At 53.8% G+C, this 12,276-nt stretch overlaps 1 protein-coding gene across 1 annotated transcript in view; it reads right to left on the reverse strand.

Moving 5' to 3' along the window:
* The window catches only part of PIK3R6 (phosphoinositide-3-kinase regulatory subunit 6), a 34,814-nt gene that overhangs the window by 5,411 nt on the left and 17,127 nt on the right, over positions 1 to 12,276 (reverse strand). The window contains exons 8-16 of the mRNA XM_007457831.1: positions 10,665 to 10,830; positions 8,453 to 8,539; positions 6,911 to 7,334; positions 6,489 to 6,567; positions 5,685 to 5,807; positions 3,318 to 3,428; positions 1,991 to 2,081; positions 1,632 to 1,702; positions 842 to 932 (exon numbers count right to left, since the gene is read on the reverse strand). Coding sequence (XP_007457893.1) covers positions 842 to 932; positions 1,632 to 1,702; positions 1,991 to 2,081; positions 3,318 to 3,428; positions 5,685 to 5,807; positions 6,489 to 6,567; positions 6,911 to 7,334; positions 8,453 to 8,539; positions 10,665 to 10,830 — 1,243 coding nt within the window. The remainder of the gene's footprint in view (positions 1 to 841; positions 933 to 1,631; positions 1,703 to 1,990; positions 2,082 to 3,317; positions 3,429 to 5,684; positions 5,808 to 6,488; positions 6,568 to 6,910; positions 7,335 to 8,452; positions 8,540 to 10,664; positions 10,831 to 12,276) is intronic.

The raw sequence follows: 12,276 nt of genomic DNA on the forward strand, positions 1-12,276 counted from the left end.
GAACACCTAGCCCGGGCTGGTGTGTAAGACGGAGGGCTGTAGGAGGGCAACTGTCCCAACATGTGGAGAGCATTTCTTTGACTTTCCTCACAGCGTACAACGTGTCAAAACCCATTGTTGTGTGGCTGCTGCCCGGCTTTACCCCTCCCTGCCGACGAACGAGGGTTCTTAGAGATCCAAGTTCGGACGGGACTGTGTGATGGAAAGCTTGGAGGAGATTCAGGAGTTAGAGCCGGGGCGGGTGGGGTGGGAGTTTTGTAAAGGAAACAGAAGAAATCAAAGTTTAACAAAAAGGGCTGGCGCTGCAGTTTACTGCGTGCACATACATTAGCATCTTGTCTCTATTTTAGAAATGAACAAACAGAGAAGTCCCAAGTAACCCGAGGTCACACAGACGGAAACGTGGCAAAGCTGGGCGTCGAAGCCTGCCCATCTGGTTCTAGAATCTGCGCTCCTGACCCACTGCTCTGTGACCGCCTCTTGTCTTGGAGCTATCGGCAAAGTCACACGTCTCCTTCACATACACGAGGTCACGTACGGCCCTCCGCGGGGTCCCTCCACCCTCCAGCTCAGGCTCATCCGGTGGCAAAAGCATCACCCAGCGCTGCTCGATGGTCACCAACCTGAAGGCCAGGCGGGGTCCTCACCCGGGCAGCCCGGCGCCCAGCTCCCGGCCCGGCACGGGCAGGAGTTCGACCACGTTCCGTGATCCCAGGGACAGGGAGGGAGGCTCCTTCCCCTGCCTCAGCCCGTCTCCTCTCTCCCCGCCCTCTCTCCTCCGCGCCCCTGCTTTCCCGTGCGTGTCCTTCCCTGTCTCTGCTCTGTGTGCCCAGCCCCTCACCTTCAGTGTCACCGGCTGGAAGGGTCTTCAGGACCAGCCCGGTGGCCCGCAGGGAGACGGTGACCTCTCGGGTGCGGTGGCTGAGCAGGGCCTGGGGAGGGGGATGCGGGGACGGAAGGGGGTCCTCAGGACAAGGTACACGGCACCACGTCAACCGTCCTGCTTCTGTCCCCTTCCCCCCCCCGTCCCCCACTTCCCACCCCTACCCTGAGTGTTGGCCATGTCACTAATGTCCAGTAAGGAGCCAGAGGATGCAGGCTCAGAACACTCAGCCCAGGGAGCCTTCCAGACCAAGGACTACGCCCCCATACATCGGGTCAGCTAGCAAGGAGGGTATTTTTTTTTTTTTCTTTTTGCGGTACGCGGGCCTCTCCCGTTGCGGAGTGCGGAGCACAGGCTCCAGACGCACAGGCCCAGCGGCCATGGCTCACGGGCCCAGCCGCTCCGCGGCACGTGGGATCCTCCCGGACCGGGGCACGAGCCCGCGTCCCCTGCATCGGCAGGCGGACTCTCAACCACTGCGCCACCAGGAAAGCCCGAGGAGGGTATTTTTGAGCAAGGGGACAGAGCCTTGTTCCTTAGGTCAGATCGCCTCCTTGGCTGTGCAGAAGGCCAACTGTAACCCGCCCATCCCTGCAAAACTCCCTGGAGGCTGGGAAAGTCTGGGGGCAGCCACGAGAAAAGGGCAGAAGTTTCCTCTGGCTCTATCTGCACCCCCTGACATCCCTGACAACTGCTTTCCCCCAGCTGTACCTCCGGGCCACCTGCTGACCATGCCACACACACTGACCTTCTGGTAGCGTATGGAGAGCTCAGCCCCTGGGCCCTCGGCCACGCCCCTCCTCCGAGGTGCAAGGCTCTCTGCAGGGGGCGAGGAGAGGCTGAATGAAGGCGGGAGGTCCCCATCCCTCCCGCCCTGGCTCCCCACCTCCCTGAGGTGGAGCTGAAGCTGCATCTGTCCCCGGATGGAAAGGCAGCACCCCAGGGGGGCCAGGCTGCCCTTCAGTCGGGCAAAGCCCCCAGGTATTCAGCAGAGGTGGGACGGGGCTTGGGGGGAACCATTAGGTGAGAGGTGGGGGGACTTTCTGGAAGCGGGCCTTGAGGAGCTGAGTCAGGGCAAGCTTTGGGAAAGGGGAGACAGATGCTCACCTCTGGGGAACTTGGAGTCCTGGATCTTGACTTTGAGCTCGGTGAGGAAGATGTCCTCTGCAGGGTCCTGGCTCAGGTCACTGAGGAAGATCTGGAGGGAGGAGGGAGGCGGGGAGGAGGGAGGCTGGAGGAGGCCGGCCCCCGCAGAGGCAGCTCCCCGCTAACCCCCGCAGCCCGGGATGCGGGCTTCTAATCCAAGTGCCCACCGCCGCCCTCAGATCTTCCATGGGCCGACTTCCTTGCCCTTATCTTCCCCTATCTCTCAACAGGAACCCTGTGGTGAAGATTATTATTCCTATTTTAAATGGTTGCCCCACCTCCTACATTGCACCTGCCTTCCAGAAAGGAGAAAGGCTTGTGCCAATTGAGACAGCCCCACCTTCTTTTTTTTTTTTTTTTAATATTTCTTTCTGCCTTTATTTAGGCTGTGCTGGGTCTTAGTTGTGGCACGCAGCATCTTTAGTTGCGGCCTGTGAACTCTTAGTTGCGGCATGCGTGTGGGATCTAGTCCCCTGATCGGGGATCGAACCTGGGCCCCCTGCATTGGGAGCGCAGAGTCTTAACCACTGGACCACCAGGGAAGTCCCTATTCCCATTTTGAAGATGGGGAAAATGAATGTTAGAGAGGTAGAGGTACCGCGATCCCACAGTGAGCAGGTGGGGGGACCAGGAGGCAAAGCCATGAACTTCTTACCACTGCACACAGGCTCTAACTTTACACCCACTGCACCCAGCCGGTCCCACACCGACCCGCTCTTTGGTTTACACACACACACACACACACACACACACACACACACACACACTCACACACTCACACACACGCACACTTTATGGTATTAATAGCAGGACATTCAAAGATAAACAAAGGACAGTCTCTTATCTCAGGGGACTCAGAGTCTTGGTGGGGAGGGACAGGTATCTGCAGGTATATGACAAAGTGGCAGTGAGGTGTCAGAGGGATGCCCAGGGCATCACAGGGGCACCCAGGAGAAGCACCCAATCGGGCTGAGAGGAGCAGAGATGAGGGCAGTTTTGCTGTAGGACATGAGGGCTGGCAAGGATGAAGGGGAGGGTGTGAGGTAAGGGAGAAAACCTTCCACATGAAGGAGCCCTCCTTCTGCTTGAACTTGAGGTCTTAGGAGTTAATAATTATCTGACTCCTCCAGAGAGTAAGAAGAGAAAGTTAACAACCAAGAATGTCTGGCTGAGTTTATGACTTGCATCCTGGCCCCCTGTTTCCCTGGAGCCAGGGTATTTAGGTTGTGGGGTCCTGGGATCCAGCAGGCTGCCATGGTCTCCTTGGAGCCCCAGGTGGGAAGCTTACCTTGACTGCGTAGATCTGGAAATAGATGGGTTGGGTGCCCATGCGAACATAGTAGGTGATGGCATCCAGGATGAAGGGGTCTACGGTCTGGGATGTGTCCAGGGAGAGAGGCTGTGAGTGAGGGAGTGGTACCGTCTTCAGCCAGCTTCCTCCATCCTACTGTGGGAGCTGCCACTTCCTTTTTTTTTTTCTCGCCATGCTGCATGGCTTGCAGGATCTTCTTTCCCCGACCAGGGATTGAACCCGAGCTCTGGCACTGAAAGTGCTGAGTCTAAACCACTGGACTACCAGGGAATTCCCACCACTTTCTTAACAGAGAAACTCCAAAGCCCCCATGTGCCCTCTGTGATACACTAACCCAGCTGGTCCTTCAACAGTCCAAGCCTTTCCGACCACCCAGTTTCTGCTCCTAATCAAGAGATGCCTGTCTAAATCCCCATCTCAGGGACTCCGATTCACTTCAATCACACACAGACATATTGGGCAGCTCTGTGTATAAGGCGCTGTGCTGGGTGCTTGGGGTAGACAAGATGCTTGAGAATGTAAGTAATGATGAGAGAGACTGGAGTGGGTTCTAGTTTGCATTAGCTCCTCACTAGCCAGGTAACCTTGGGCGTGAGAGCTGGAACCAGATGATCTGATGTGTCTTTGAGTTCTTGTGGCATCTGAATATATTAATAAATGAGCTAATGTTTACATGCTGTTGGGAAATGACTAGTGCCATGTCCTACAGGCCTTCCCCAACCCCATACGATTATAAAGCATAATGGGTTTTTCAGGTAAACAGAACGTCTATATAATGTCTGATAGTATCAGAGTTGGAAGGAAACTCAGCGTATTTCAGCCATACCCAATCTTATAACATCTCTTCTAACCTTCACATCTGGTCTATTGAAATCTCGTTCCTTTCAAAAAGCTCACACTGAGGAACTATGAATTTATTCTAATAATAATAGTGCTGCCATTGTTCACACTATTTCCATTTTCTTCGTGTGGAAACCGCTTTTGGAGTTAATTGTAAGGGCCACATAAATTGTTAATTATAAGGGGAAAGAGAGCAGGGGGAAAATTAAAATCCTACATGTGTCTTGGCAGGGAAACAAGCTACCAACAAAGGAGTATAAATGAGACCCTGCGTCCGGAGTTATACCTCACCCCCAGAGAGTGTAACACAATGTGCTAAAGATGTTAATTCTCCAAATTTCAATCGAGATCCCAAGGGAATTAAAACTAAAACGTGGCAAAGGGATTCTAAAATGTATCTGGAAAATATAAAAAAACAAGACTCTCCAAGTCTGGAAAGTTTTGAACGAGCAATGGGGTAGATGTACCGTGCCAAATATTAACATTAAAAAGTGCTAATTTATACAAAAATGAATAGGTGAATCAGAAAGAATAGGTATCCAGAAATCAACTCAAGCATGTGTGACAATTTAGTAAATGATAAAAGTGGCATTTCAAACGGATGGGGCAAGATGGTTTACGCAATAAATAGCTTTAGGACAACTGGCTAAACACTTGGAAAAAATAAAATTACATACTAAAATTAATGGCAGATAGGTTATTTAAATGTAAAACTTGAGACCGTAAGATTGTTAGAGAAATTATCGGTAAATATTTACTTAATCTTGGAGTGGAGAGGGCCTTTCAAAGCATGGCTCCAGAGGGAAAAACCATAAAGGGTAAAAATATTGAAATTCTGTAAGTCCAAAAAAACACTCTGACAAAATTGATAGGCAAATAAAAAAGTAGGGGAAAATGTCTGCAGCACATATGACAGCAGAAAGGGAAGGCCTTTCAAATCAGTAAAAGATGAGCTCTCCTTGCCCCCCACCTCTGCCTGGGGTGAGGGATTGGCACTATGGCTTGTGGTTAAGAGAACATGCTCTGGAATCAAGCTGCCTGATTCCAAGTGGGACTCCTTCTGTTACTTTGGGCAAGTGACCTAATCTCTTTGTGCCTCAGCTGCTTGATCTGTAAAATGGGGATGCAGTGGCAATAGCGCCTGTAGACAGACGAGAGTACCTGGTTGGTAGAGCTGCTGTGTATAAGTGCTTAGAACAGTGCCTGGCATGTGGCAGTGCTCAGGAAGCATGAACTGTTGCAGTTGGAGAGAAAATAGCACAAGAAACTCACAAAATAAGACATATAATTGGCCTACACACTTAAGAATGTTTTACTTTATCTTCTCCTATAGGTGCCTGGTACGCACTCCAAGTGAATTCCAGCCACTAGCTGGTTAGGGCCCCTCTTCTGTATTCCTTCCTACCTCACCACTCATGGGGCTCCCTGGGCTGACTCGAGGTCAAGGGTCAATAAAACACCCCCTACCACCTCCCTCCCGCCCTCCTACCCTCGCTGCCCTACCATCTCTGCCAGCTTGTGGATGGCGGGGCACAGGGTGTTGACGATGCTCTCGTACCACGGGTCTGCGCGGCCCAGGAACGCAGCCAACTCTCCGAGCTCCGAATGCCTGGATGCTGTGGGCTTCTGGGGACAAAGGGACAAGGGGACAGGGCAGAACCGTCAGGCCCTCTCTGGCACTCTCTTCCTACTCGGAGGGTCCCCAGGTACCAGTCCCAGGCAAACTAGCTTTGGGAGTGTGGCCAAATCACTCAGCATCTTGGGGCGTCGATTTCTGCGCCATGTGAAGACTTGTTTTACACCCGAGATGAAGCTGGAATCCCCTTCCCTGAGGATGCCTGCCAGGGACACTGAAAAATGATCATCAGCCTTGAGAGACAAGTATTGCCTGAAAAATGATCATCAGCCTTGAGAGACAAGTATTGCCTTGAATTTAATGCTTTCCGATCAGAAGCAGAGTGGGCAACAGAAATGAAAAATTGCCAGGGCGGCTTCATTCCCGGCCCCCCAGGAAGGGTGGTGTGTATGTGGCTGAGGGTGTGTGTGTGTGTGAGAGAGAGAGAGAGAGAGAGAGAGCCCCGTTTGAGAAGCTTTCCATTAATTTCGTTAGAAAAGCAAAACGATGCTCCCAGTGACAGAGCATCTCTCTCTGGCCACATGCAGCCCCCAGGGCCCACGTCTGTGGCTTCTGGGACAGAAAGCCTCCAGGTCTCTCCCAGCTCCACATCCTCAGGAAGAATGACCCCAGTTCCCGCTCCTGACACCTCCCATCTCTTCCCCCACGCCCCCCGCCCCCCATCCAGTCACCTCAGACGCCAGCACAGGGATGTAGTAGAGCTGCAGGCTGAGCCTGGGGGTGAGGCAGAACTTCTGGGTCTCTCGTTTCCTGGCAAGGGGGAGCAGAGCACAGGCATGAGGGCAGGGGTTTTGACTTCAGACAGACTTGGTTCCACATCCTGGCTCTGCTATTTATTATCGCTTGACTCTGGGCAATTGACCTACTCTCTCTGAACCTCTGTTTTCTCATCTGTAGAATGGGTGCAGTAAAGCAGGAAGCAGAGTGCTCCGTGGTGGCCGGGTGCGGGGGCCGGGGGATTACTGTGCACCATCCTCTGCCATCCCAGCCTGGCCTCGGCCTCCTGAGCGCCGCACCCCCCTTCCATCTTTCATCAGCACAGGCTGGGCCCACCTGTGCCCCGACCATCCCCAGCCGCCCCTTGGGGCCCTACCTGAGGCTGTGGTAGGCCCGGGCCAGGCGCCCCAGCATCCGGTCGTCCCCTAGCACTAGCACCCGGGCCGTGTGCAGCCGGGAGACCCCAGGCAGCAGCCCCCTATCCCCGCTGGGCCTGCCAGTCCTCTGGTGCAGCCCCGGGGGCCCATCCCAGCTGCTGGGCATCAAGATGTCCGGGGGCCACACCCGCTTCTTGATGCCCCCTTTGCGCTTCAGCCTGGCTCGCTCCACCTCGGGGCTGCCAGGTGTGGGCGGCTCGTCGGCCCCCCAAGGAAGGTCCCGCTCGATGCCGCTGTCAGTGGACAGCATGGACGCCCGGGCCATCTCCCGGTCTGGCAGGAGGCCCTGCAGATCCAAGGCTTCCAAGTCTGCACTGAGGCGCAGCTGGGATTGCGGGCGCAGGAAGAGCACCAGTTCCTTCCCTGGGACACGGAGACAAAGGGGACCATCAGGGCGGAGAGCGGACGCGAGGCTGGCAGGGCCCCACCCTGGCAAGGCCGGTGGTTCCGAGTTTCCCACACACGGTTAGCTGAACAGAAGCCCCATGAGATGCTCCGTGAAGGAACAGAGGTTCTGTGGCCAGCAGAGACTAAGAACCCCACACACTCCTGCCACAAGTAAACATCTTAAAGACTCTGAGAAGTCCTGTAGCTTAATGCAGTGCCTCCTGACTCTAGAGCCCTTTTCTCCATATTTGCTCATTAGCATCCTCCATTCTCCAGCTCCCCCACAGTTTCCCCCGGGACACAGATAACAGAGCATCAGCTCCTGGATTTTCTAATCGACCTTCATTTTATTGCTCCTGAGGAAACTGAGGCCCCCAGGGAACTGACGTCTAGGGTGACCCAGCACGTGAAAGGACACGTGGGCCTTGAACCCGGTTCACCAGTCTGGCACTTCCCACCACAACCTGCCGCTCTATCTTCGCCCCTCCCTTGAGAAGAGCCAGGGGGACTGGGGGACAGACATCAGCGTGGAGGGGAAGTGTGGGCCCCCTCCTGCTCTGGAAACCATAACTTTTTTGTGCCTGCCTCCTTCTTGGGGACGTGTATTGTCTGTTGGCATCATCATGGCATGTGACACTTTCTAGACACTTTCTAGACACATGTGGCCAGTGGCTAATGCACAGAGTGTTCTGACATAGAGAAAATGTATCCTCTTTTCAGATGCTGCAAACAACTCAGGGAACAATGAGTACACACAGACACACACACAGCAGATACACAGGCAGACACAAAGACAACACAGACACACAAAGATACACACAGGCACACACGAAGACACAGACATAGACATGCACAGAGATACACAATAAATATACATAGAGATAGACATGCACACAGCGCACACACAGACGCAAACATGTAGACACATACACAGACACACAAAGACACCTGCACACACACCAAGAGACACAAACACACACAGATGCACAGACACACACACACACACACACACACACACACACACGCACGCACACACGCATACACCACTATTTCCAGCCCGCTCCCCCCAGAGGGGTCAAAGGCACTGCACTTACAGAGCTGTTCCTCATTGGTCCACAGGTGGAAGGTGATATGGGGGCTGGGCAGAGGGATGCTTGGAAGCCGGTCCTGGGGGGGCTCACCTGAAGGACAGGCTGTGGAGACCACGGAGGTGAGGACTGTGGGATTCTTCTCTGCCCTCTCCCCACCCCCAGCTCCTGTGTGGGGCCTATGGGGGTGAGTGGCAGAGAGCCTCGCCCTTCCATATCTGGCCCTGTCGAGTTCCTCTGCCTCTCTGCCACCATCAGCTCATCCAGGGCCTAACACCTGCCCAAGGATGCCTGGCAGCTCCCAGTTTCCTGCAAACTTCCTAGCTGGGGCTTCAGTACCCTTCACAAGCCAGCTCACCGCATCATTCCCAACCTTTTCTCCCTCCCCCAGCCCCGCTGCAGCCATGCTGCCTTTCCCACTGTTCAGAGACATCCTGGCCACATGCAGACCAGGGGAAAGGCCTCCGTATTTCTCAGGGCCTCCTCCAGGAGCCTGCACACAGTAGATGCTCAATTAACGTTTGCTCCTGGTTCTGAAAAGAGTCACGGCCAAGTACGAAGGGCAGCAGGAAGCCTGCATCCAGGGGAGAGAGCAGTGCCAGCCAACCCCCGTCTCCTCCTTCCAGAAGCCTTCCTGACACTCCAGCCTGGGAGTCATCCCCTCCCCAGACCTTATTGGTTGCACACTGGGCACACCTAACATGTAGCCTTAGGATTTAACTTCCACATAGCACAGCTCCCTCCTGAACAAGGCTGCAAGCTTCCTTAGGCGAGAGCAACCCATGGTCACTGAACACTTACTACTGTTCTCACCGTGCCCACAGTGCTATCATCTCACCGGGTCCTACCAGTGACCCTGGGGCACAGGTAATATTATCTTCACTACAGAGGAGGAGTCAGGGGCACAGAGAGGTTAAGTAACTGGCCTGAGGTCACACAGTAAGTGGCAGAGCCAGAATTTGAGCCCAGGCAGCCCGGCTACAGAGTCCATGCTTTTACCCATGACACGGTGCCCATAACCACTGTCCCATGCTGCCCCCCAGCAGCAGGGGCTCGACGGGGGTGCTGGCTGGCCATTAAGATGCACAGGGCAAGTCTGGGCGGGAGGCAGGTGCCTGGATGTGTCTGGGATGGTGGGGGCAGCCCAGACTGGTCTTGCCCTGCCCATGCAGATTTACTGCTGAGTTAGCAAGTGGTACCCAAGGAGAGCAAAGCCAGATTTGCCCCAGGGTTTGGCCCAGCTTTGGGAGGGGAGAGGCTTCATGAGCAGACATTTCCATGTGGCAGTCAGAGGCAGTGTAGAATATTAGAGCGAAATAAGAGGAGGCTGAGAAGGAGGAGGAAGTTTTAAGTAGGTGCCCAACCTGCCTGCCTCACCCTTACTTCTGCAGTTTCCACCCTCCCTGGGCTGCCGAGGTCAAGCCCAGGGAGGGCTGGCACACTGGCCTCTGCCCACGGTTTCCAGTCCTCAGGCAAGTGCTGTGTACCTATGGGTGCACCGTGTGTTCGGGGCATGCAGGCTGACAAACTCCACGGGTGCTCTGAGTGGCCATGAAACAGGACACAAATCAGAACCGTCCTCCAATAGCCAGAAAATATATGTTCCAGACACTTCTCTGGGCTCTTTGGAGTTTCTGCAACACACACGGGCTTGCTTCCCATCAGTGTATGGCATTGCCTTATAAAAAGGCAAGCAGAAAGGAAGTGTTGGAATAAAAATCTGTGAGACCAGATGTAAGAGATGTAGACTCAGATGCTATTTTGGACGCTCTTTAGGGGATCCGTGGACCATTGGATCCCTTGGTCACTATAGTATGGTGGTTAAGAACCAGACAGCCTGGGTTTGAATCTCAGCTCTGCTACTTACTAACTGGGTGATCTTGGGCAAGATGTATAGCCTCTTTCTAACTCTGTTTTCTCACCTGAAAAATGGGGTTAATGCTTTCTATAAGTAGTCTACTGTGAGGATTAATTGATTTAATATATGCAAACTGCTGAGAACAGCACCTGGGGTATAGTAGGTGCCCAGTAGGCGTCAGCTGTTATCATGACCCTAATTACCCACCTTCTAATTAGCCCGGGACCTTCAAGCTCTTGGGAGCCGCTGCGTGTCCCACCCCGCTTCAGCCACGCGCGCAGACTCGGAGCAGGTACAGCGCTGGTCTCTGGCGCCCCCTGCAGGGTACCCGGACCGCAGCTCACCGCGCCTGCCGCTTACCGCCGCAGCGCCCCCTGGCGGCCGCCTCCGGCCCCAGCAGCGAGCAGTAAATCTCCTCCAGCCTCTCCAGGTGGCCCTCCCGGCTCGGGCTGGGCTCGCTGGCCATCTGCTCCACGGCTGCCACCACGGCGTGGAAATAGCGCTCCAGGGCGCGGCGGGAGCTGGTCTGCCGGGGAGGAGCATCAGAGCTTGAGTTCCGGCTCTGCACCCACCACCCCCTGCTCCAACGCCAAGCCTGCAGGTGCACGGAGAGCCCAGTGGCACCTCCCCTCTGCCCGGGACTCTGGCAGGAGCTTCCCCATGAAGGCCTTCCCACGTCCAGCGCTCCGCTCCTGCCCTGCCATAGCTGTTGCCCGATGCCGTCTGCAGCGGGGGGGGAGGTCCCCTCGGCCCCTCACACCGTGGTGTGGGGGGACAGCTGGTGCCCGGCAATGTCGGGAACCCAGGGGGGCAGGGATGGCCTCTGGCGCCCACCCTCCTTGGAATGTCACTAAGTATCTGGATCACTGTTCTGCCATCACTCGGATGTAAACTCCAGGATGGCAGCAGTTTTGTCTGTTTCATTTACAGCTGCATCCCCAACACCTAGAACATCTGCTGGCATATAGTAAGTGCTCGATAAATATTTGTCGAATATTTCCTAAACGTCTGTCACTCCTATACTGCCTTGACATACCACCTATAAATCATTATTTTTCTTTAAATCACTGCACTTTTTTGGTTCAAAATTATTTCAAAAGCAAATTTTATATTGCTGCTCTAAGTAAAACGGCTAGTGTCACTTGTCATAAACAGAAAATAACTAAGATGAATATAATGATCACAAAACTCTATTATTAAATTGTAGCCAGGTACTATGGGCTGCCAAGGCTTTAGAGCTGGAAGCTTGCTTTTTCTTTTAAAAAAGGCAGATTAGCAAGCGTTCAAGAGGTTAAGGGTAAAAGCACCAAGCTGAGCCTTTCTCCTTAACGCAAACAGGTTTTGAAGAGCTTCTCACTCTCTGAGTTTCACCATGCTCTCCAGCACCGAAGGCTCCTGTCTCCATGGGTACCTCTCTGACACCTTGAGAACTCCCCTGGATCATTGTTCTCTGGCTGTGTCCCCTCACCCCCACTCACCGCCAGCTAATCCCAGCTCATGACTGAGGATGCAGGGCCCAAACGAGTGACACGGGCAGGCACAGCAGGGCTTGCTCTGATCTCTTTTTTGTGCTAGGGGTCCCCTGAGCAGGGTCTTAACTTCCTGGGCTAAGGGAGAGTGGGTCATTCTGACTAGCTAGGGCTCCAGTAAATATTTGCTGAATGACCAGCTGAATGAACACAAGCAATCAGAGGGACAAGGAATCAGAGTTGGAAGGGGCCACAGGGACCATCTCGTCTTGTTGCTTCATTTTATAAATTGATTATAAGTGAATTAATTAAATAGTTATCAAGTACCCACTAGGTGCCAGGCACTGTTCTAAGTGCTGGGATACAGCAGTAAACAAAACAGACAAAAATTCCTGTCTGCATGCAGCTTATATTATAGTGTATCTGTGTGTGTGTGTGTGTGTGTGTGTGTGTGTGTGTGTGTGTGTGTGTGTGTGTGGGTGGGAAATAATAAGCAAGATAAG

Source organism: Lipotes vexillifer, unplaced genomic scaffold, assembly GCF_000442215.2.
Source record: "Lipotes vexillifer unplaced genomic scaffold, Lipotes_vexillifer_v1.1 scaffold611, whole genome shotgun sequence".
Classification (NCBI taxonomy): domain Eukaryota; kingdom Metazoa; phylum Chordata; class Mammalia; order Artiodactyla; family Lipotidae; genus Lipotes; species Lipotes vexillifer.